At 36.7% G+C, this 26034-nt stretch overlaps 1 protein-coding gene across 3 annotated transcripts in view; it reads right to left on the bottom strand.

The window, feature by feature from the left end:
* EIF2AK4 (eukaryotic translation initiation factor 2 alpha kinase 4) overlaps positions 1 to 26034 on the bottom strand; it is a 111518-nt gene that overhangs the window by 39862 nt on the left and 45622 nt on the right. For 2 of the 3 annotated variants that reach the window (XM_069105722.1, XM_069105724.1), the window contains exons 9-19: positions 23302 to 23837; positions 18846 to 18955; positions 15472 to 15629; positions 12353 to 12765; positions 11280 to 11349; positions 8515 to 8601; positions 6475 to 6597; positions 4544 to 4648; positions 2913 to 2970; positions 2179 to 2258; positions 580 to 681 (exon numbers count right to left, since the gene is read on the bottom strand). In XM_069105722.1, the coding sequence (XP_068961823.1) occupies positions 580 to 681; positions 2179 to 2258; positions 2913 to 2970; positions 4544 to 4648; positions 6475 to 6597; positions 8515 to 8601; positions 11280 to 11349; positions 12353 to 12765; positions 15472 to 15629; positions 18846 to 18955; positions 23302 to 23837 (1842 nt within the window). The remainder of the gene's footprint in view (positions 1 to 579; positions 682 to 2178; positions 2259 to 2912; positions 2971 to 4543; positions 4649 to 6474; positions 6598 to 8514; positions 8602 to 11279; positions 11350 to 12352; positions 12766 to 15471; positions 15630 to 18845; positions 18956 to 23301; positions 23838 to 26034) is intronic. The other variant, XM_069105723.1, reaches the window with a different exon arrangement.

Genomic DNA, 26034 nt, shown 5'->3' with positions numbered 1-26034 from the left:
TCTAAACTCAACCTGCTCATAATTTCTTACAGGAGTAGTCCATCACAATCATTTACCACAATTTGTTTAGCCATTTCCCAATCCATGGGTATCTCCTCAATTTCGACTTCTCTGCCACCACAAAGAGAACTGCTATAAATATTTTAGAACATATGGGTTCTTTTCCTTTTTCCCTGATCACCTTGGGAAACAGTCCTAATAGTGGTAAATGCTGGGTCAAAGGGTAAACACAGTTTTATAACTCTGGGCATAATTTCAGATTGCTCTCCAATGTATATCTACTCTCAATATGATCTGCGTCAAATATAAAGTGGTGGAAATGGAAATGTTTGAGGAAAATAGCAATGTTATTATTGATGCTGCCATTAAGAATGAAGAGCTCAATGATTGTTCCCTACTCTAGACAGTTCATTATAAAGGAGATTTCTCAAGGCTGGCATGTAATTAAGCCCTTTTATTTATGGCAGAAAAACCTTTTTCATATGTTTAAATACAAGAAAGCTATGTTGTCATAAATCTCATGTGTTAATAACCTAAGTCAGTGGGGTTTATTTAGGGGGTGAAATAATTGATACATACTTCTCTGAGTTGACTGAGAATAAAGATCCTTTCTGATGCAGTAACCATGGGATGATAGGACATTTCAAAGAAGATGATGCCCAAGCTGAAAAGATCTACTTTCTATGAGAAAAAAATGGAATTATAAATAACTTAATTGCATTCAGTTTTGACTTGTGATCAAAGTACAACTTCTTAAGAAATTGTAGAATAAGCATTAAATAGCAAAAAAAAAAAAAGACTCAAAAAAAGAAATCATGGCACAGAAATCTATTTGCTTAGATTCACAAAACAAAAGACCAAAAACATAAACAAAATGTTCTATGTTTAGACTGTGAAGTATTTAATCCAGCTCATCTGAACACTTTACTTGTAAAACTAATTCTACCTGGCTTATGTATATTCAATGTCACAGACTAAAATGGCTGAAAATTGCAAATCTTGTATACTGATAAAGGACAACAGAGCTGCTAAAACAGGTGTGGCTTTGGGTAAAACTTTAATTCATTAATCATCTGATGCAGGGCACTGAGTGAAAATTTAAAGTTACTCTAAGAGGCCAGAGGGTTGTAAGGTCATTTTAGTATTGGTATTATAATGTTAGCTCCTTGACCAACACTGTCTTTTGTAATTGTACCTCTAATGCCTAGCATGGTGCATGGTGCATAATAGGTACCTGATAATGCTTATGGGCTAACTGATTAATATAATAATAAGAACTTAAAAAATAATACAGTAGATGAGGAAAGGTCTCATGGTTAGCTCAAAGAAAATAAATGAAAATTCAATTAGAAAAAGTACTTAGCAAACATTTGGTAGAAAAGAATCCAAAAGAGCACTGATACTGACAAGATGAAATTAGGAAAGTAGTCCTACTAAAGGTTATAGGGGTGATAATGTAAACTAATTCACTGTATCTTAGGGTTGTTGAAAATTTTAACCACTCTTTATTTTTCAACAAAATTAAATAGTAAGGAAATATAAATCCTGCTTTTCAGAAAGCTAAAGATAATTCTAATTCTAAGCACTAGCAAAAAGTTCCTCTTATACTGGCTTAGGTGACCTCTGAGGTCTTTTCCAAATCATATTCTGTGTATGTGTGTGTGAGTGTGTCTATCTCCTGCTACAAGTGAAACCTAGTTTTGAACTATAATAGTTCAAAATGATTCAAAATATAATGAGAAAATGATTTTTCATTCAAGGCATTCATCTAAAATGGTTTAACTAGTTTAACTAGTGGTATGAGTCTGCAAGGAAATGTGCTTAAGTGAAGCATTTAGAGAAATTTTGAGATTTTTGGCAGAAAATTTACAAAATGCCAAGGGGATATATGAAAATATTTCAATTTAACATGCATGCACAAATCAAAATTTAAGTGGACACATTCCAAAACAAGGTTTTTGCCTTCACAGCGTCTCGTATATTGACCGTATGTATAGAATCGATTCACGGCATCTTAACAATAAAAAGTGAATAGCAACTGTCCAAACTAGCAAATTTAAAAACAGAACATTTGAGAATGGCTCTAAAGTGATTCTTCTTTTTAAGCTCATAATACTATCTCACTGTTGAAATCCTCTTTGCTTTTCAGCAAAAATAAAATGCTCTCTTTCACATTACCTGGTTATATGAAGATTTAGTGCTTCCTTGGACTTCGGGGCTTACATACAATGCTGTGCCGACCATTCCAGTCAAATTATCTGTGTGGTTGCAGATAGAAAAAAAGCTGTATGTAATAAGAGTTCTATGGACAAGGAAGAACCTACAATAAGGGGATTAACTAACAGCGATGAACTGAGCATAATTAATTATTGACAATCCACACTGATGGATTTTTTTTATGCCTGGCACAAAAGACCATCCATCTATCCCTTGTATAATTAATTATTAACATTCATCATACTCTATTCAAGGATGCCTTCTTAGTTAAGCAAAGAGTAGGCAGCTCCAGATAGGCTAATGTTTTCTATCAACTGACTATGTTCTTAGGCGAAAACCCTTTAGACTGGTGAAAATGATCAGGTAGTCTGACTTCACTGATGTACAGAGCAACAGGTAAGGAAACTCTACCAATGCAGATCCATAACCATTTTGCAACCGACAGCTGACTGGGGCACTGAGAGGTAAGATGACTTACCCAGGGCACCACAGTCAGTGTTCATCAGAGGTAGGACTTGAACCTAGCTCTTCTGAATCCTGGCCAAAATTTTACCCACCACACCCTCACTGCCATTCAACCACATTAAGCTCCCTTTTCTAATGATGTACTGAAGGACAATTATCAGTGCAGAGGAAATGACATTTGTTGTAAAAAAAAAAATCAGTAATGCAAATATGCAGCTTTCCTTGTTTACCTGACGGGTAAGATTTAACTAGGTGATCAGCTCCCCGATCTTCCTGTTTGGTATCCGCCTAAAATACAAGGAACCCAAGAATTAGGGTGTCATAGCATTTGTCACCGATGACTGCCTTCTGCATATTCCATAGCTTGCAGGAATTCTGGAAGGGGCACTGTGACCATGGGTTATCACTGATGTTGCCTTTTTAATTTCATTGTATCACTTTCTGATCCACACTGACGTGTCCTCAAAACAGTGTGTAAAGTGAATGATATTCTTGAAAAAAACAAAATATTCTAATAGCAAATGGCTACCCCATTTCCTTAAATGCTCTCCCTACCTTCCTCATTTCTTCTTCTTCTACTGTCCTCTTTCCTACCATCTTCACATAAAAATTGACCTATCCTGTTTACTAAGCCTCAGTTTCCTTTCCTTGCCCCTAAATGGGGGGGGGGGGGAAAGAAAGAGAACAGAATGGACTGGATTAATGCCACCTCACCTATGAGTCACGAAAGCTTGAGGAATAGGAGGAAAGAAGTAACAGAATGACTGCAAGGGGTCCACAAATCTGTACATATACTGTCATTTTGTCTTTACTTGGTTAGAACAAATCACAAAGCATGATTCAGCATAAAAATAAGGAAGCAAAACTTACCTGCTGATAGTATAAATAATGCCTTGCACATATGTCTTATGATTTTTTTCAACTGCATATAAATGCTACTATGATGAATAAAATATAATTTCCTTTAGAAGCATTAATGAACTCATATTAGCTTTCTGTCATGTATATTTTTAATCAGATACTAAGGGTACAGCTACAAGCACTTGTGTGTAGAGGAAAGTCTACCAATTTTTCTTTATGTTCAAAGGAGACAGGATTGTTGAGAACCCCTAGATTAGATGTTCTTAATCCCTCCAGCTTTATAATCCTCCACTTCTTATAACTGAACTGCTTTGTAAATGTGGCTACTGATATGTCCAGTCTGCTTAAAGCAGAGTACACCTGCCTAAGTTCATGGATGGGAGTTATTATAGCATTACATATTAAAACTCTACACTCTTTACTGCTTCCTATCTACGTACATTATTAATTACTGCACATGGTGGCAACTGGGAGATCCAGAGCGAACATTTCTGAGAAACATATGCTCAAGAAGACAGTAGCAGATATAAATTATTGTAGGGTTCCAGTCTTGGTGGTGGAGTCCACTGCTCTGAGCCCTGGCCATGGGCTAGCCTGTGCTCCTGCTCCAGACTAACCCCATGCCCTGAAGATAAAAAGCAATTAGATCTTGGCTCAAGTGTCTCTGGTTGGTGGCTCAGCTCTAGCTGTTTGGAAGTTTTTTCTCACTAAATGAAAACCTCAGAACAAAATATTAAACTAAAGGAAATTAAAATACTTTGTATTTGTGATTGAAATAGGTACAAAGGGATAATTTACTTTTAACTAAAATACATTTACAAATAAATGTAAGTAATTACTAACTCGTGATTAGAATGCAGAAAACAAATGTAAACTGAAGATTCCAGTCCTGAACTTAAGCTTGTTTTAAAAGCATCTTTCATTGTGATTAAATCCTAAAGCTTCAGAAATGAGATTTGGTCTCTTTTAGTTATGGTCTCCACTTAATTAAAATACTCACAGCAAAGGCTGGGTGGTCTGTGGCCAAGCCAAAATCACCAATTTTTACATGATCATCAGAATCCAAAAAAATGTTGACAGGCTTCAAATCTCTGTGAATCATTCCCTGTTAAAAGAAAGATAAGAATGATATCCGGACTTACAGATGATTATCACAAGAAGGGCTAATTTAATTTTAGGGAAAGAATCACAAGTTGTTCTTCACTTATTCCCTCATTCATGGAGTAAAGGTTTACTGAGAATCTACTATGTAGGAACTGGGTGGGAAGGGGCGTGTAGGAGGAATATAAATTTAAACAATTCACTACCTTTGTCCTCAGGGAAATTATCATCTAGTAGGAGGAGACAACACAAAAACATAGCATTATACAATGCCTACTCTGATTTACACTGAATAACTATCAGATTACTCTTTACTCTTCCTAAAATACCTTTTTTTTTGCTTTTTGGAGGGGAGAGGGCAGGGCAGTTGGGGCTAAGTGACTTGCCCAAGGTCACACAGTTAGTGTTAGTTAGTGTTAAGTATCTGAGGTTGGATTTGAATTCAGGTCCTCCTGACTCCTGGGCCAGTGCTCTATTCACGGTGCCACCTAGCTACCCCCTAAAATATTTTTCTACTAATTTTTGGTCTAAGTCCAAATTCTTCATCTTGGCATTCAAGACCCAGCATTTCAAGCACCATCTTGCCCCAGGGAGGTCTCTTCACTGTCCTCTTTGTACACTACACTTATTCTTACCTCTGTGCCTCTATTCACGCTCTTCTTCCCTAATGAAGTGGGCACTCCCTTTCTTTTCTTTACATTTCCAAAATAATCCTAATTTTTCAAAGTCTACCTGGCTCCAAAGAACATTTGCCAAATAATTCCAACTAACACTGGCCTTTTCTTCTGGACTGCCAGATTATACTTATTGTTGTCCTAATGTTTAATGTACAAAAGTCCTGTTTCTTCCCTGTCCTTTCTTCACCTAAAGAAAAAGCTCCCTGATGGCAAGGATCTTCTAATAGTCTTCATTTTCTATCCCCAGAGTCTCAGGCACAGTAGATATAGAGTAAAAATTCAATAATATTTGTTCAACTGAATTTAAAGGTAGAAACTGCACAGCAACACAATTTTAGGACCACTAGTCTTTACTTCACATTGTTAGAATTCTCAGTAGAAATGCTTTTTAAAAAATCTGAACCCTTCAGATCCTATTTTTATGAAGCAGCCAGGTATGTATGCCAAATGTAGTCTAAAAAATATTGTATTTAAACATGGCAAAATAAAACATTTTAAGAATAAGGAGAAATCGGGGCTGCTAGGTGGCACAGTGAATAGAACACTGGCCCTGGAGTCAGGAGGACCTGAGTTCAAATCTGGTCTCAGACACTTAACACAAAAACTAGCTATGTGATCTTGGGCAAGTCACTGAACCCCAATTGCCCTCCAAAAAGCAAAAACAAATAAACAAACAAAAAGAAAATAGACTGCTCCCCTCTTTGTCCTTCTTTTGACTACTCAAAAGATGATATAATTAGTTCTTAAAGGTATTTCCAGGGAAGGTCATCACCAGTTCAATGAGATTATCATAATTTAGAGGAAACACTTCATTTTTACCTCTCTCTCAATTTTTTATTCCCTTAAAAAAAAAATCCTTCACTGGATCATCCTTTTATACCACACATATCCTAATATGCAGTAGTCTTCAAAATTCTTCTGGTACTTCTTACCAACCTTTGTACCTCATTTTGTCCCCATTAACCAACATATCTGCCATTATAACACTTCCTTGTATTTTCTTCTTACATGTACTTTTTCTTCTCATAATGGATGCAATTTTATTAAATCGCATATTTTTGTACATGTCACATACAATTATGCAATCATGTGAGCTCACACTTTAATTCTGAGACATGAAACGGGATAAATCAGTGCAGTCAAGTTTACTAACCTTTTCATGGATATAGGCTAAACCATCCAGAATTTCTCTGAAGAGTCTCCACAGTCTGATAGAGTCTTGATACAATCCCTGGTCAATGGTGTCCCTTAAAGTACTCTTTTCACAGTATTCCATCTTTGGATAAGGATAAGCCAGTGAGAAGTTCAACACTCACCTGCTGACTTAAAATGCTACTGAATGCTGTGCTTTAATTTTACACATTTATCATTGATTTGAAGCAGCTGTTATACAGTGAGGCAGAACAAGTCCTACTTATGACATGTGTTACCACCACCAACCCCCTCCCTTCTTTAAAAAGGCCCCCAAGATAAGTGAAAATGGCAAGAACTATAAGTTTTAAATTTTATGCAGTTGTTTTAAAAGATGTTTTCAACTAATTTATTAGAACTAATATAATGATGCCATCACATTTTCCATAATTTACACATTAAATGAATCAGGAATGATTTTCTAGACCAAATTCTACATTTAAAAACATTAATGAGCCTTACTTTGCTTAGAATCACATTTACTGGTCTCTGACTTGACACCACAATTATATTAAAATAGCAAACAGAGCAAAACAGCATTGAATTTTATAGTCAGTACAGTAACAAACACTATTTAAGCAATTGGCTAATATTCTATAAATTTGACTTGCACTGAATAAAGAAAAAAAATAAGAGGTGCTTTAAGGCCTTTAAGCTATGACTTAGGTAATCTAGTATTGATACCTATCACAGAAGCTATTCCCTTTTAAGTAATTAAGGGTCAGCTAAAATGAGAGTATAATAATTTAGCAAAAATTCAGGGGCCAGCTAGGTGGCACAGCGAATAGAGTACTGGCCCTGAAGTCAGGTGGACCTGAGTTCAAATCCAGTCTCAGACACTTGACACTTAACTAGCTGTGTGATGTTGGACAAGTCAGCTAACCCCAATTGCCTTGCCTTTTCCCTCCAAAAAAAAAAAAAAAGAATTCAACTTATTCTCACAGAAGTAGTAACACATGCAACCTATTTATGTTGATTGAGCTGGTCTTTTTTTTTTCTTTTTGGAGGGCAATTGGGGTTAAGTAACTTGCCCAAGGTTACATGGCTAGTTTTTTTGTGTGGGTGTTAAGTGTCTGAGGCCAGAATGGAACTCGGGTCCTCCTGACTCTGGGGCCCGGCGCTTCACTCACTGTGCCACCTAGCCGCCCCCGAGCTGGTCTTTTCAATAAAGTATAATGATAATCTCATCAGGTTTTTTTCTTTATCTTTCTATATATGTTGCTATCCCACAAATCTTCCACCTAAAAAAAGATTCATGCTAACCAAAATACCCTTCTATACTGTGAAGAATACAGCTTCTTTTTACACTTGTGGCTGGCTCTAGCCACTGTCTGACAAGTGTACCATGATTTGGAGCTGACAAGACTCTCCTCTTTGTGGCAGGCCTGAAGCTGGGACTCATTCTTTATATTTTCACTCCAGGCTGGTCTGCCTGTGGTTACTATTTTTCAGCAAAGCTACACTGGTTAAAGTGCTGCTTTATCATATCTTCTGTACTGATTCTCGCCCTCCTTTCCCCCCACCCCATTCTTGAAAATACTTTACTTTAATTTGTTTCATGATGGTTGCAAATGGCCAGGCCACAAATGTGGCCTATAAGGATCATGTCAGTGATGGAAGAATGAATGTATTCATTTATTTAAATGGTGATCCCATCTTGTTATTTAGTTAAGAGTGATGCCCCATGATGCTACATTGGTACTAGAAATATTAAAAGAACCTGAGGAAAATTGATAGGGTATTAGCCATGGGAAATTTATAGAAAGGTATGGAGAAGAACTGCACATCATGAGGATGCATGGAGAGTTGCAATCTGCAGTGGTAGAGAGCACACCCAAAACAATGAGATTATGTAAGAGGCTCATAGAAATCTTTTGCCAAAGCTCTGTACATAAGTCATTATGTCTTATTCTTACATCCTTTTTACCTAGTGCTTTCAAAAAAAACACCCAATGTACTAATAGATGCTACTGTACTAGCCGAGAGAATCCTGCACGATTACCTGGATGTATAGATAATGGACTGCCTGGGTCATTTGGGATTGTTCGCTTTCCTGGTGATCACTTTTTTCATTGCATTCTTCACCCTGCTTCATGAAGAAAAAAACCAGAACATAAGGAGTTAATTGATACTAAACCAGAATATCATTGCCAAGTATCCCCCTCCCTGCTTACTAGACATACCTGTATATGTAGGGCACTGTGCTAAGCATCCAAAGACAGAGGGTAAAACAGTCCTGCCCTGAAGAAGCTTACATTCTATCAGTATGTGGAAAGAGGGTGAGGGTAGACAACATGTACACATAAAGGGAACTATGAAATACATACAAAATATATATAAGATAGTTTGGAATGTATTCCAGGTATGGAAATAGGAGATGGAGTGTCATATACAGAAGAATAATAAGGCCAGTTTGGTTGCTCTATAGGGTGTGTAGGGTAGTGAAGGGCAAAAGGAAAGCAGGTTGGGGTAAGGTTTCAAAGGGTTTTAAACACCAAATAGAGGATGTTATTTACATTTGATCCTAGAGGTAACAGGGAGTCACTAAGACACCTATCACCACCAAAATATCTTCTCACAACCAAAGAGTAAAGTTGATACAGAATAAAATGTTAATATTTCAGTTTTTAAAAGTTCTTATAAAGTACCAGTGCTAATTTTAGAATAAAATATGTGTGGATCTCTCTAGATCTAATATAGTAAAATATGAATGTGAACAGATTTTTAAGCAATCAGTATAACCTGCACTGTTCTCTAGAATGAGTAGTTTAGTTGACATGTTAGTGATTATGCTGTACTATATTACAGTACTGTTTTTCCATATTTTCCTAAAAAGCAACCAGATCTGTTCCTTTTACTGCCATCAAAATTTTTTCATGACTAATAAATATCTTAAGAGTATAATTTTAAAAAATTAATGAAAAATTTTAATACAATCTGAGCAAAACAGAATGTAAATGTGTTATCTAAACCACTGGTGTCAAACTCAAACAGAAACAGATCTATGCAAGCTACATATTGACTTAGAATACTACAAATTAACATTGTTATAATATATTTTTATTTGTTATATTTCTGAATTACAATTTTATCTGGGTGGAGGAGGTACTCAGAAATTTTAATTTTGATAGTTCTAGTCTAAATCATCACTTCACAGAGCAAGAGAATTTTAGAGATTAAAGGAAATTCAAAGGCCATCTAACCTGATGTGCCCCTGAAAATCACCTGCTTCACAACATATTGAAAAGTAGTTACTTAGTCTTTCCTGGAGACCTCTAATGAACCTCTTTAAGGATGAGAATCTGAGATTATAGATCTGGGATTTCACTGGTATAGGGAATCTTATATGAGCCTACTTCCTCTACCAATGTAGGCTGACATTCTCCTCTGCAATTGATAGTATTAGAGGGCTACTGAGAGTACTGAAAGGTTCAGGGATTTGCCCAGGGTCACAGAGCCAGCATGTGTCAGAGGTGGGGACTGCACCCAGGTCTTACAAGCTTGAGGCTAACTCTCTAGCCATATTGCCACACTGGAATTTAAAGCATTCTAAAATAAGGTATAGATAATTTCTGCATTCTATTTGGATCATTTATAGCAATATTCTTTTCTTTGCACAGACAGTCAAATTTATAAATATGACAGGTTTGGGATGGTTCTACAAGATCAGGGAAACACTACAAACAATTTGTACATTTCTACTTCTTTCAAATCAATTCCAACTACTTAATAGAGTCTATATATATACATTTGTTATCTACATCCAGTATGACTCCAGGGGTTATTTTCACTCCTAGTAATAAAGTCATCATATCTAGCCCACATCTGAACACTATCTATCTCTAGAATTCAGTAGAGGATGCAATGCCACTCTAATGGGTGCCTAAACAGCTGATAACCATTTAGGCAGATAAGCAATAGGTCCAGACAAGAAATTCATTGAGGGTAGAGGTCTCAGGGATGGTCTATGAAAAATGAATCAGAATTGGAGACCAAGCAAAATGTAAGGAGTAGGTGCTGCCCATGTATGCTGTGGCTCTTCTCATTCTACCTCCACAGCTTACATCCTTTTCCCACTCCCAATGCACCACAAAGTAATTAGTTTTATTTTGGTCAGCAAATCATCTAAAGACCATGTGACACCCTAATTAATTTCTCTCCCCTGAAAAAAGGAAATTTCTTATATGGATAAATTCAGACTTACAATGTTAATAATTGACATTTATAAGAGACTCTAAGGTTTGCAAACACTTTACCTGCTCTATCTCATTTAATCCTTAAAGCAGCACTATTAAGTATGCACAACAGATATTACTGTCTCTACAGAAAAGGAAATGGTGGCTTAGGGAGGTTAAGTGACTTGTCTGGGGTCACCATATCAGGAGGTAGGATTTGGGCCCAATTTTCATCTGCCACTACATCCAGTGTTCTTTCCATTCTATTACTCTCTATTAATAACATTAGATACTTTGTATTAATCCCATGGGTCATCAAGGAATGTTTTGCTTAAAAGGTTCCTTATCTCACATAGATGTTCTTTAGTTAGTCAACTTAGTACTATCCAGATGTATCAAGGTAGCTTATAAATCAAAAATGTCACTGTGGGGAAACATTTTTGAGAAGATTTCTCCTGCTTTTAAGAGGAAGGTATCTGGAATTAAAGGCTGAATTAAGTGTTTGCAACTGGAATCAAGTTGTATGCTTTTAAACTCTCTCTTATCATATTCTAGCTAGTTAATCAAGTAATGCAATTAAGTATTTATTTACCTGACTCGGCCTCTTACTGTTTTCATCTTCGTTGTCAAAAACAATATCACTTTCAGAATCTGTAGCTGGTCTTTAAAAAATGAAAAAAAAAAAGTGAAAAGAAAAGAAAATGCAGTTTCTTTAAATTTCCAAAATCAACGAATCTGGACAAATCTCAAAAAAAAAAAAAGGTATTCATTACACAGTGAAATTTATCAATAAATAGCACTCAGAGTTATAAATTCAACTTAGGTAGTAGCACATTAAGCTAATTCTTAGGTCTCTCATGAAAATAACTTAATTTAGAAATTATTTAAATTATTTTTCATAGGCCATCTCCTAGTAAGGGCTACAACAAAACTTAAGATATATAGAATTAAAATCAGATTAAGTTTATTCAGTTGTCAAATTACACTTTCTGATCTATGGACTTTTGTTTACAACCACATTAATTAGTTTGCTACCTAATTTCAGAATCTTCAATAGAGCTTACCTCAGGACTACAAATTATCTGGACTCTGCTACTAAGAAGCTAGCATACTAGAAAGTATATATTACATAATATACTAGATGAACAAGTATTAATGCCCAACAGAATAATCTGGCCAGTGAAATAAGATGGGAAGCTTTTATACTCTGGAATTTACTTCCCCTTTCCTTACTTTTTTTTTTGAGACTAAGTTTCTCTATCTTGCCTGAGCTGGAAATCCCTGATGAGGTCTGACCCAATGCTGATGATTCATCAGCCTTAACCTCTGCCAAGAGCAGGAATTACAGGTGTGCATCACCACATCCAGCTTTCCCATACAATCTACAATAGCCTCAAGTGTGGAAATCCTTTAAGTACAATGAAAAATCTTAAAGCTTTAATTGGACGTGATTTAAAATTAAGGGTTTGTTTGACAAGTTTTATGTATATTCTAATTAAAAACTAAATCATGTTTTCAATAGCCTTGCAACTAAGGTTGTAAAACAGATAAATGTATGTGCCAAATCTTTTAAAAATACTATGAATAGGTTTGATTGGCTAGGGCATTTCCTTTTAAAGATTTTTTGGTTTCCCAAATTAAATAACATTTATTGAGTCGACTTACAAGAATGACTGTGAGAACACTCCATCCAGATCATCATCGTCTTCATCATCATCACTTGACTCCTGATTGGTTCCAGTGAACTTGGCACTGGAGGATGTGCTCCACTCCACTGAGCTGGTCAGGATCGGAGGAGGAGCATTGGTTTCCACATCATCTGTCAATTCAAGGCCATTTTTTCCATTCTGTTGCCCCTTTTTAGGCGCTGGACTCTCTTCACTTACATCTGATGATAGGCAGTCAGGAGAGGGCATCTCATGTTTTTCTATCCAGGCATTGTAGTACCTCACAATATTCTCATGATTCAGTCGAGAAAGCAAGGTCACTTCCCCTTTAATCCGTCTAAATTGCTTGCTGGCAGGATTGATAGAGATCCGCTTCACAGCATAGCAACAGCCATCGAGCTTGTTCTGCACCTATTAGAATAAGAGCACCACAAGGCTCTTCTGTGCCCATTCTGCATGCCATGTTTGCCACATGACACGGTTACTTTAATACAGTACCACCTGAGTGGACCCGCAACCCTACACTACAATTCTAACTGCAAACCAAGTCTACACTTAAAGGTTGCATATGTAAAACTTTCAGATGAAAACAAAATGTTTTAAATCGCACTAAAATGGTCCTGGCCCTCATGGATCTTACTAACAAGGGGAAAAGGTCTAATCAAAGATTGTTATAGCACATGACAAGTGCATTAGAAAAGTACAGAACAGTGCTATCTGAAGGCCAAGGAGAGACGTCATGACTGATGGGGCAATTAATTACTTGATCACTGATTTAGAACTGGAAGGTACCCCAGTCCAACCCCTTCCTTTTTTTTTTTTTTTCCAGGCTGTAAAGAAGGATTATAACTGATGGAATGATCAGTGGGAAAGAAGAAACAAAACAAAACAAGGAAAAGAAACACAGCAAGTGGTTTGTTTCAATCTGCATTCAGCCTCCACAGCTCTTTCTCTGGATGTGGGTATCTCTTTTGATAGTGAGTCTTTTGGAGTTGTCTTATAACCTTACATCGCTGAGAGGAGCCCAGTCTATTGTAGTTAGTTGTCACACATATGTTGTGTCTGTGATTGTGTACAGATTTCTCCTGGTTGTGCTCTTCTCGCTCAGCATCAGTTTATACAAGTCTCTCCAGGTTATTATGAAGTCCATCTGCTCCTCATTTCTTATAGCACAGTAGTATTTGATTACATTCATATACCACAACTTGTTTAGCCATTCCCCAATTGATGGGCATCCCTATAATTCTTTGCCACCACAAAAAGAGCTGCTATAAATATTTTTGTACATATGGGTCCTCCTCCCACTTCTCTAATCTCTTTGGGACATAACCCTAAAAGTGGTATTGCTGCAATCCCTTCTTTTTATAGATGAGAAAACTGATTCAGAGAGGTTATAGTTTGCTCAAGGACACACAGGTAGTAAACAGCAGAGCCAGGTTTGGAACTCAGGTCCTCTTACAAATCTAGCACTCTCTACTCTACCCTGCTTCTTCTCTCACTGAGAAGGGTTTCATGGATGAGATGGCATTTCAGTTGAGATTTAAAGGATGAGAGTGAATTCAATAGCTGAGAAAGGTTATTATAAGCACAGGAAATGTGCTTATAAATAAAAAAAACAGCAAGCACACAGGAAACCTACCACCTGAAGCCCACAGAAAGTACAATGAATTTTTTGTTTGGAATATAAGGTTACATTACCTAAGAGTTAATTCCTAAGTTATTTGCTTATCATTTCAGAAAAACTTCTGATATTTTTCCCCCTTAATTCCAGATTGAGGGTAGGTTCATTCTGTTAGCCAGAACAACCAGAGAAAGCTCAAGACTGACATTTTAACAAGTGCTTTCTAAATTCTCTTTTCAATGAAACCATGCTTTCTAATTTTGTAAAGAAACCATTTCTGAAGTAAATTTTATTCCCTTGCACTCCTAAAGCTTTTTATTTTCTATTAATGTGACATTTGGGAGAACTGATTTTACTTTTCCCTCTAGGCTTATCATGCTTAGCTAAAGTCTAAAGTTAGTAAAATCTAACTTGATGTTTTATGAGGCTTCTTTCAAAGTTTGTTGTTTTATGAGACTTTTTCAAAATGCACTGTTGCTGCTATTGTTCCCTCGAGCTGTTCGATGGAAGATTTATGGACAGTAATGTGTCATAACCGAGAGCTCAACTACCATAACACATGCACCTAAAAGGATCACAGAGATAGGTTTCTCTGTCTTATACAGCAAGAGTTCATGTCCTAAGTAGTTTTAATGAAAAAATAAGTTAACTTCAGTTAATGGTAAAATCCTAAGGGCCTTCCATTGTAGTATCTGCACGACCCCAATAACATGCCCTGTTGTGGACCATTTATTGATACTATCTTTTTTATGAAGAACACACACACACACACACATATGTATTCACAAACATACAGATACATCAAATATATTTATAGAATACATATTTTTACTTCCTAATAAGTTCAAATTGTTTCTTAATTATATAAACAATTTAGATTATTTTCTAAGGTTAGAATATTCTAGAAAATGATAAAGGAAATCATCCAAATAAATAGGAATAAAGAACAAAAAGGAAGACCCAAGAACAACTACATCTTAATAATACATCATTTATTTCCTTCTCTGTAAAAGATGGAAAATATAAGCCATCAAAACCATCTCTGGTCTCTTTTCCTCTTTTCTCTGGTCACTTCCCAGTTGGGTTCCACCTTTGTTCTAACTTGGGCACCCTTTTATCTACAACAAATCCAAAAGAAAGACCGAACATTTTCTTTCTGAACAAAAGTACAGTAAAATGCCCTCTGCTTAGAAGTCTTGACTTCACTTGATGGGCTGTTAGAATAATATGTATTTCATGTTAATGTTAGTGCATTAAACTCAAGGAGAGGAGTGAAATTCTCCTAATGTGCACATTGTCATTTCAAGTAAAAGTCCTTAATGTCGGGAAGGTGCAGATGATTACTACTTCAACTAATAGTAACAGCAAAGACAAACCTATAAGAGGTTTTTAGAAGGAAAATAAGTACTATTATTGAAATAATGACAATGTATTTCAGAAAAGGGAATAGGAAAGAAGAAATCAGAAATGCAAATGAGAAAAACTGTATACCATACCTTGATAACAGCTCCAAAAGCTCCTTTACCAAGTAAATGTAATTCTTCAAACTCATTGAAATATCGGGAAAACTGCCTTTGTCTTTCAGTGAAGAATGATGCACTGGGTAGCTGGTTGCTGGGAATAACAGTCTCAGCATAATCTAGCCCTCCAGAATCTGAGACAAAACAAAGAGATTTAAGGAAGATATTCAAACTACAGAAAGGTTACAACAATATCCAATGGCCTAACAAAGCAAATGGCCTAAACACTAGGATAAGCATTTCTAGTTAACAGATTAAGATATATTGGTACATTTTCAAGTTTTACCTACAGATTTCAAAACTTGTTGTTGCTAGCAACTTCCTCTCCCCAGTATCCCTCATTTCTCTTCTGTGGTTTGTTGGATTCCCCTTTTCTATTTTATTAAGTGATTTACTGTTGTTGTTTTTTTAACACTTAACAAAAGGTTAAGACATGGCATAAAAAAGGTATTCAACAAGGATATTCCAGCACTTAGCTTAGAAATGGCCTCCCTCCTCTCTTTATGGAAATGTAGCAGCTGTCGGACAGGAAAGGACATAGCAATTTGCAGATTTGGGAAATCCACAAAGCTTGAAGGGCCCTGACTTCAGGTGAGTTAGCTTTCATATAACCTTAGATAACTAGGAAACAACATCAATTCAGTCAGAGGTTACCAGGAAGCTGCATCAATTGAGTTACAGCTCAAACCTTAGCTTTCTGGGCCAATAAGACACAGCAAAAGCTCTGTCACATGGTCATGTAGCCCAACCTACATTATTAAAGGAAGGATAGAAAGTGGTTTTGTATAGTCATAGTCAATGTGATTATTGTTCCCATGTGTTCTTCATTCTACATCACTTCATATAATACATATTCTCATAGTTTCATGTTGTTCTTTTTAATTGACTTACTGTTGCCAGGCTCTGCCCATCCCTTCCGTGCTTAGGGCCTTTACTGATAAAATACTCTACCCCACCAATGTTAAGGCTACACTGGGATTTAAAGTAGTTCTTTATAAAAAAAAGGACAGAGATTCCTGACACAGAAACAAATTGGCTTAATGATATCAATTTCTTTACCAGATAACATTCTTATGGTTGCTGCATATCTCTTCTGGGTTTGTGTATATTTATGCAATATCTTACACATCTTATATATTAGTACATGCTTTATACATACATGCCCCCAAAGGTGTGAGGCTGGAAAGCTACCTGGCTTTGCCATTCCCTTTGTGGCCCCTAACTTCTGCTGGAAGCAGGCAGCAACCACTCCAGGACCTGCCTTGGGCCATCCTGCCCCACTCCAGGCAAGCACACCAAGCCCCTGCTTTATTCCTCCCCACTTTGCATGCCAACTCTTTAAAATAAATCCAGCTCCCTGTAAAGATTCATTAAAGCTTTTACTGTCTGAACTTTGGCTGCTCAGGAATAGCTTTCACACTCATAAAACAGTTCTAATAGAGTCTGATCCAGAACTGTGCTTTACAGAATCCATCAATGGTTTAAGGTGCAATACACCCATCTGCTCCACTCATGAAGCTCTCACTTATGCCTACTGAGCATGGAGGACTGGGATCAACTGTTCTCTGATTCCATGGAAGACAGGACAATAGGAAACTGCCTTAAATTGTAGGAGGAACTTGGTTAGATATTGAGACTGAAGAACGTCTACTAATAGAGATCTTTCACAGACACAGAAGTTCAGAGTTGGAAGGGACCTTAAAGGGACCAAACTATTCCTTAAAAAGAACCACCTACCAATTTTCAGAGGAAGAAATTAAAGATATATGTAGTCATATGAAAAAAATGCTCTAAATCACTATTGATTAAAGAAATGCAAAACAAAACAACTTTTAGGCACATCTCACCTGTCTGATTTACTAACATGACAAAAAAGGAAAATTATAAATGCTGGAGAAGATGTGGGAAAATTGGGACACTAATGCATTGTTGGTGGAATTGTGAACTGATCCAACCATTCTAGAGAGCAATTTGGAACTTATGCCCAAAGGGCTATAAAAAAGTGCATACCCTTTGACCCAACAATAACACTCCTAGGGCTGTATCCCAAAAAGATCATAAAAATGGAAAAAGGACTCTCATGTACAAAAATATTTCTAGTAGCTCTTTTTGTGCTAGCAAAGAATTGGAAATCAAGGGGATGCCTATCAATCGGATAATGCTAAAAAATTGTAGTATATGAATGTAATGGAATACTATTGTGCTATAAGAAATGAGGAGAAGACAAACTTCATAGTTTGAGACTTATATAAACTGATGCTTAGAGAGGGAAGTAGAACCAGGAGAACATCATACACAATTACAAACATATTGTATCTGTGATGACTAACTTTGATAGACTTGGCTCTTCTCAGCAATGCAAGGCTCCAAGACAACTCCAAAAGGCTCATGATGGGAAAGGCTATCCACATCCAGAGAAAGAATTACAGAGTCTAAATGCAGACTGAAGCAAACTATTTGCTCTCTCTCTTTTGTTTTGTTTTTTCTTTCTCGTGGTTAATTCCATTGATATAATTTTTCTTTACAACTTGACTATTGTGAAAATATGTTTAATGTGAAGTTAAATGTAGAACCTTTACTGGATTACAAGCCATCTTGGGGGGGAGGTGGGAGGAGACAGAGGGGGAGAAAATTTTAACACAAAAACTTGTGGAACTGAATGTTGTAAACTAAAAATAAATTTAAAAGAAAAAAAAAAGAATCTTCTATACAGGTCTGACAACAGCACTCCCCTGACTGAAATTCTCCAATGGCTCACTACAATATAGCATGAAATACAACTTCTTAGTCTAGCATTTGAAGCCCTCTACAATCTGTCTTCCACCAGCCCTGCAGGACTTATTTCATATTAGTTCCCCTTAATGGAATTAGCATTCTAGTCAAACTGACCAACCAGCTGTTTCCCAAAATGAGTGAATATTGTATCATCCATCTCTATGCCTTTGCCAAAGCTGTCCTCCATGCCTAGAAGGTTCTTCCTTATCATTTTTGCCTCTTAGAAGTCAGGACTAGCATTTCCAGACTCAGCTGGGGGGTCACTCCCTAAACAAAGCCTTTTCTAATCTCCTCACCCAGCTCCTAGCTCTCATTGTTCTATTCCTCCTCAACTTACTGAGTATTTATTTTTCTGTGCAAATGTTTATTTCATGAATAATATCAGCTCCTTGAAAGCAAGGTCTATTTTTCTTTGTAGCCTCAGCACACCAGCATAGTGTCTTACACATATTGGTGCTTGATGCATGTGATAATATGCTTAAAGTAGAGATCAATAAAAAGGTCCTTCAAGTTGTAGGATTCTGATGCCCAAATATTTGCCTGCTAAAATGAGGGATCAAATGGAAAAGGATTACCTTCAGGACTCTCTTCTATCAAAGGCACTTTGAGCTGAGGAGGCTTTATGAATTTGTGTTTCAACAACTGCTGAGGACTCCATCTTTCCTTGTCATCTAAACACACACACCTTAGGGGACAGGGAATAAAGAATATTTAAATACCAAAAAAGAACAAATACTTAGTTAAGACACTTATAACTACCTAAGGTAAAGGAGGGAGAGCCATGCATCAAAAAATGTTCATATCACTGACTCATCAAGTATAACATGCAATCCACTAAACATTTTAAAAGTAATTACTACATATAAAATAATATGGAAGGCTCTGGAGATACAAAGGCAATCCAAAAAATAATCTTTGCCTCAAGGATTTTACATTTAACAAAGCAGTTTAGTATGTATTTACTCAGTACCTACTATGTGCCTAACACTGTGCTGAATGTGGTGGGAAGCAAAAGAACTAAATGACATAGTCCCTGTCCTCAAGGGGCTTACAATCTTTGGGGAAGACAAAATTTTATAATGCTTCCTGGAATGTACCCATCTTTTATAGATCATGTTGCTAATTGAGACCCTGCTTGAATTCATAATGTGCCCCAACAATTCAGTAACGTATATGGTGCAATGTGGCTGAAATTGGTAAAGTAATACTTGCCTAGATATGGCTAGCCTTGATCTGAAAGTATAAAAGATTTAGAAACCTTTAAATAAGCTGGTTGTCTACTAAGGCCAGAGCTCCCATGGAGGTTTTTTTTTTTTAATTAACTATTTTGATGTTAAAGATCCATGATTTTTTTTGGTGTGGTTACTCCCTTCACTAACTGGAATCCCTTAGTATAATGGTCTTTATGAACTGCTGTGGCTAAAAAAAAAAAACCTCTTTACTCAGTGGTCGCACCTGAGAAGATGTTCCTCTTTGACCTATTAATAGGCTAGTTCCTGTACTACAAAACCAGAATCCATTGCTGGCTCTGTACTCAAAGTCTTTCCGAATAGACAGGACCTGCTAGAAGCCTGCAATCAATATAACCTTTAAGAAACAAGTTAATCACATAATGTTATTGTCTGCATCAAACCAGAATGGACACCCATTACAGAAAACGTACCACTAAAGTCTCTACCAATGAATAAGGAGATATGTTCTCTCTGAACATATACAGAACTTTAGATACATAAGTTCCCAAAATAAAATCTTCATAACAATTGCCATTCTTACATAAAATGAAGTAAGCAGCACAAGGAAAATTATATACATGACTCCAAGAATATAAGAAAAAAAAAGAAGGTAGAAAGTCTTGAAATTACAGTGATTAAGCTTAGCCTGAAGAAGACTCAAGGAAAAGCATCTGCCACTTTGTTCTAGGGGGAAGGAGGGAGGGGTATGGGTGTTGCATATGCTGTCAAACATAGATGATGTGTTGGTAGGTATTGCTTATTTTTTTTTTGTCACAAGATTAGACTTATGGGAAAGGGAAGGAAAAGAAAAATAGGGAATAATGAGGGTAATGATTGCAGTATAAAAACAAAAGGCAACAACAAAGCAAAACAAAATTGTCATTCTTCAGAGGTAAAAAGAAATCCACAAATAAATCACTTCATTCAGTAACAACAAATATAAAATTGTCTTATTTTATTGATTGGTTGTTAAATTTCACATTCATTTCCAAACACAGAGTTTCTCAAAAGTTTTGTACTTTGGTAGCCTTCAGGACACCATACATATTTGTCCACTTTCTATATCCAACGAGCTATCTCTTCTACCAAAGATTAGACATGAGGGAAAAAGTCTGAAAATATATGCAACATTCCACACCAATAGACTCTCACCACTACAATTAAGGGAGGGAGGTACATTTTCTTATTCTTTTCAGGATCAAGCTTGATTATTAGGATCACACAACATTCAATTTTGTTTTTTCGTTCTTTTTGTTGTTTATTGTTTTTCTGGTTTTGCTTACAGTGTTTGGCAGACACTCTTAAAAATGTTTGCTGATTTGTTATTTCATTCTGTATTAGTTCACCTAAGCTTCCTCATGCTTATCATTACAGCATGGGCTCCAGATTTCTGTTTTCTATACAAGCTTTTATTTGTCAATGTATTTTCTAAAATGGGGCATTCGGTACTCTAAACATGAATACAGACCTCTAAACTTGTTGGTAATCATTTACAGTTAATTTAAATGACAATTTTTAACCAAAATTTTCACCATGTCTATTACTAACCTCATTTATAATAAATATGTGAAGTCAAGTAAAACAAATCACACTGGCTACATCCAAGAATTCACGTGTAATTCTGAACCTTTAGTCCTTCACTTCTCTAGCAAAGGATGGAAGATACTCTTCCATCTTTTCCACAAGATGAGACAAGCAAATACACCCTTAATTCCAACTCCTAGCAGATTAGTTCCACTATCATTCCCACTCTCTCTAATCATCTATCTCCTCTTATCAACTGGCTCCTTTCCTGCTGGCTATAAACACACCCAGGTTTCCTCAGTCTTTAAAAAAAACCTCACTTGATCCTATTATCCTGGCTAGTATTGTTTGTTATATCTCTACTCTTTCTCAGCTAAACTCTTTGAGGAAGTCAGCTACATTAGGTACTTCTACTTTCCCTCCTCTTTCTTGCTCCTAAATCCTAAGTTATCTGGAATCTGACCTCATCATTCAACTGAAATTGCCCTTTTCAAAGTTACTAATGATTTCCTGATTGATAACTACAAGGGTATTTTCTTAATCTTCATCCTTTTTTCCCTCTCTTTAGCTTTTAATGCTGCTGATCAAGATCTTCTACTGGATACTCTCTTCTTTTTAGGTTTTCATTACACTCTTCTCTCCTCTTTCTCCTCCTATCTGACCACCCCTTCTCAGTCTCTCTTGCTATATTTTCATCAATGGCATGACCACTAACTGTAAATGATTTCCAGATCTATGCATCCAGTCCTAATCTCTCTCCTGAGCTCCATCCCATATCACCAACTGCCTTTTATAATTTTGAAATGGAGGTCCCATAGAAATCTCAAATAAAATATATCCAAAACAGAGGACTCATTATCTTTACTCCCCGACCTCTTATTTTTCAATTTTCCAATTACCTTTTAGGACACACTATCCTGGTCATCATCCTGAATCATAACCTTGCACTTCCCCAATGTCCCTCTCATACTAACCCTATATATCTAATCTTATTGTTTATATTTTTACCACATCTTTCATACATTTTCCCTTCTTTCCACTCACAAAATCGCCATCCTTGTGTAGGCCTTTACAACCTCTCACCTTGACTATTCCAATGGCCTTTTCGTTGGTCTTGCTGGCTCAAGTCTCTCCTTACTCCACTAAGCTGCCAAAATGATTTTCCTAAACTGTAAGTCTGACCATGTTATTCTATTCAATTAACTCCAGTGATTCTCTATAACCTCCAGAATCAAATATAAAATCCTCTGTTTGGCAGTGAAAGCTCTTCACAACATGACCCTTTTCTACCTTTCCAGTCTCTACACTTTTACTCCCCTTCCATGTACTTTATGATCTAGCAACACTGGTCTCCTTTCTATTCCTTGTACAAAACAATCCCTTTCTCAACTCTATGCCCTTGTACTGGCTGTGCTCCATGTTAAAAATGCTCCTCCTTACCTCTGCCTTTTAGCTCCCTAAGATTTCTTCAAGATTTGGCTCAAATCCCTCCTTTTGGCAGGGGGCCTTTTCTAGTTCCTCTCCACTACTAGTGCTGCTCCTCCCTGAACTTATTTTCTAGTTACTCTGTAGTATCACTTATGGACAGCTATCTATCTCTCTATGTTGTCTTTCCCATTAGAATGGGAGAGCCTTGAAGGCATATAGACTGTTTGTATCCTTCTTTGTATCCACAGTGCTTGGCACAGATTAAATGGTTAAAAACTGTTTGTTAGGGGCGGCCTGGTAGCGCAGTGAGTAAGAGCACCGGCTCCAGTGTCGGGATGACCTGGGGATCGAATCCGGGCTCAGACACTTAGCACCCACCCAGAAACACCTGGCTGTGTAACCTTGAGCAAGTTACTTACCCCCAATTGCTTAAAAAAAAATGTGTGTTGACTGACTGACTCTGTAAGAATTCCAATCCGGACTGCCTACCTTTAGTTCCTTAGTGAAGGCAAGAGAGAAGACTGTGGCAATCCTCAGGAATTCTGTCTAGGGAGGCCCTTGGTATTTGACCATAATAAGTCCTGAATGTCTATGATACCATGCAACAGAATCCACAAAAGTCTGAAAATTACTACAGTAAATCCTGAAGAGAACCAGGGGATATAAGAGTTAAGCTGATGTAAAAGACAGGTAATCTAGCAGTAGACAGAAAACACACCACATGGAGAGGGAAAGTGTGCTCCAAACATTTTACATTTTTTATCTTCAAAATTAGATACTCAATGCCACCTGTACTATATCAATACAGCTGAAAATGACAATAAAAAAGAATACCAATGGTACTTACTTCTTTAGAAAGTCTTGGAAGTCAGCTGGCAAATCATGAGGGATGGTGACAGGATACTCTTTACTTTCTTGACCCTGACTGAGCGAAATCAATAGGAGGCCCAGGCGCCATACATCACCTTTCTTCCCAGTTTTGTTAGGCAGAGCATCATCACTAAAACGAACTCGAGTTTGCTCAAAAACATCCTCCTTGCAAATGTCTGCTAATCGTTTAGAAATACTGTAGTCTGTAATCTTGATGTTGCCCTCAGTATCCACCAAGACATTTGAAGCACTCAGGACTTTGTGCACCACGGAATTACTATGCAAATAATCAAGGCCTGATAGGAGCTGGGACGCATAACTGCGCAGCTGATCAACAGCAAGTGGGACTGCTTTGCTCAGATATGTAGAGAGAGGAATACCACTGACGTGTTCCACTAAAATGTCCACAACAAGAGAATCGCCTTTTTCTCTGAGGTTCATAGCTAGATAGCGTACTACATTTGGATGGTTCAGTTTCACCAGTGAGCTGAATTCTGCTTCTGCCCCTTGAATCTGGTTAAAGAAACACAAAGTTTATCGTGTGTTAGAATTAACTACCATTTTTGTTTCATGATGGAAAATGTTTAGAAAATAAATTTTCAAGTGAGAACCAGGAATAAGCCCTGAATTGGTGGTATAAGATTGATGAAGCTGGGAAAAGCTTAAGTCATTTAGTTCATATCCCATTCTGTCAAGAGAGGCAAAATTTATAGATTGATGTATTTATTCAAATTTGAATGTCACAAAAAAAGTCATATCCTTTCTCTTTTATAAACTTTTGGTTTTGGAATTAAAGTTTTACACCAGATCATTTTCGTCAATTTAACTGCCTTAATTGCCTTCTCAATTAAAAACAAAAACAAAAAGGTAGAAGTTAACAGTTTAGTTTTTTTTAAACAAGTCATTTTCAATTCTTCCTCATCTCATGAATAAATTTGTTGAGTTTATTTTCAAGTCATTTTAGATACAATTTAGACAGGCAGTTTGGGTCAAGTTTAGTCTACTGGTGTAACATTAACAATCAGGAAAAAGAAAAAGTAATGCTATGTCTTATGTTCAGTACAACAAATTCTTGCCAGTTCTTCTTTGTCCTAAAAACCAATTTTGACATTATACTTCAAGGGAAAGGTAGGCAAACCCCATCTAACAGTTTTAATTAGTTCTTTGAAAATATGACTTTAAGTGAAATAATATTATGGACAGGTTGTTGGTTAATTAGCAACAATGTTAAAATTAAAGATACGTTCTTGAACAGTCAAAATTCAGACTATAAAAGCTTAAAATTGGTCAGTGCTAAGTCTATACTATAGCTGTGCCGTGCTTCTTAGATGCTAAAAGATCTGAGGTGAGAAGAGCTGCCACACTAGCAAAATGGGGGAAAGTAGTGGGTACTGCTGGGTGCCATCAGAATTACTGGAGTACAGAGAGGAGGCAGGAGAAGATGGAAACTGGGAAAGGGTCTATCCAACAGTATCTTAGAAGATTGATGAGAAAACTGGCTGTTTCCTCCCCAAGAACTCTAAACAGTAGTTTAAGCTAAAAAAGCTGACTGTTTTCATATGAGTTTGGAGTCGGGGCAGGGGTAGAAAACAACAAATCATTTCTTTTCTTTTTTTTTTTTTTGAGGGGGGAAGGCTGGGCAATTGGGGTTAAGTGACTTGCCCAAGATCACATGGCTAGTAAGTGTTAAGGGTTTGAGGCTAGATTTGAACTCAGGTCCTTTTGATTCCAGGGCTGGTGCTCTATTCACTGCATCGCCTAGCCGCCCCCCATTTCTTTTCTTAAAAAAAAAGTATTGAACACATCTGGGGAAAATAGAATCCATTTCCCCTAAGGAAGTGAGTAGCGGAAAAGAATTAAGTCAGTGTGTGAAAAGGGGAGGGTAAATGATTAATAGTGGACATTCAAAAGCTAAAGTTCTCCCTTTAAGAGATTGAAGCAGGAATGCAACTAGTAGGAGAATGATATTAAACATGTAGAAGTTGGTTCAAATTTTTTTAAAAGTTCAAGGAATTTTTAAAAATTCTCTCTTATTCTTTGTATTACAGAAGTAGCTAGGGAGAGCAATTCATTTGATGTTTCTTTATTGTGGATAGGAATGCTTATGATAACTCATGAATATGGTAATTCAAGGCTTACAAAGTGCTTTTCCCAGAACAATATTATGAAGTAAGTAGTAGAATAAGTATTATTAGTTCTATTCTACATTTGCAGAAGCTAAGGCTCAAGAAGGTTAAATGACGCAGCTGAAGTGTTAGTAAGTAGAGCCAGGATTCAGACCCATTCATGTTCAAAAGACTAGTTCTCTTTCCATTAACAGTGAACTATTTGTATCGAATATTTAACATCTCTATATGATATTCAGTAATCCAAGAGAAGAACAGAGACTAAATCTCAGCATAGGGGCAGGAGTAGGCCAGGTGTCTAGGAACTAGTCATAAACTACAACTTGTTCAACCATTCTCAACAGATGGGCATCCCTTCAATTTCCAATTATCACCACAAAAAGAGCTGCTATAAATATTTTCGTACATATAGGTCCTTTACCTTTTTCTTTGATCTTTTTGGGATATAGACATACTAGTGGTATTGCCAGGTCAAAGGGTATGCACGGTTTTATAATCCTTTGGGCATAGTTTTAAATTGTTCTCCAGGATGTTTCTATCAGTTCACAACTCCATCGATAGTGCATTAGTGTCCCATTTTTTCT

This window comes from Petaurus breviceps, unplaced genomic scaffold (assembly GCF_028583685.1).
Source record: "Petaurus breviceps papuanus isolate PSGF00001 unplaced genomic scaffold, PetGlider_PUasm1.0 77, whole genome shotgun sequence".
Classification (NCBI taxonomy): Eukaryota; Metazoa; Chordata; class Mammalia; order Diprotodontia; family Petauridae; genus Petaurus; species Petaurus breviceps.
The sequence above is the reverse complement of the archived record's forward strand: the minus strand, read 5'-3'. Positions and strand labels throughout refer to the sequence as shown.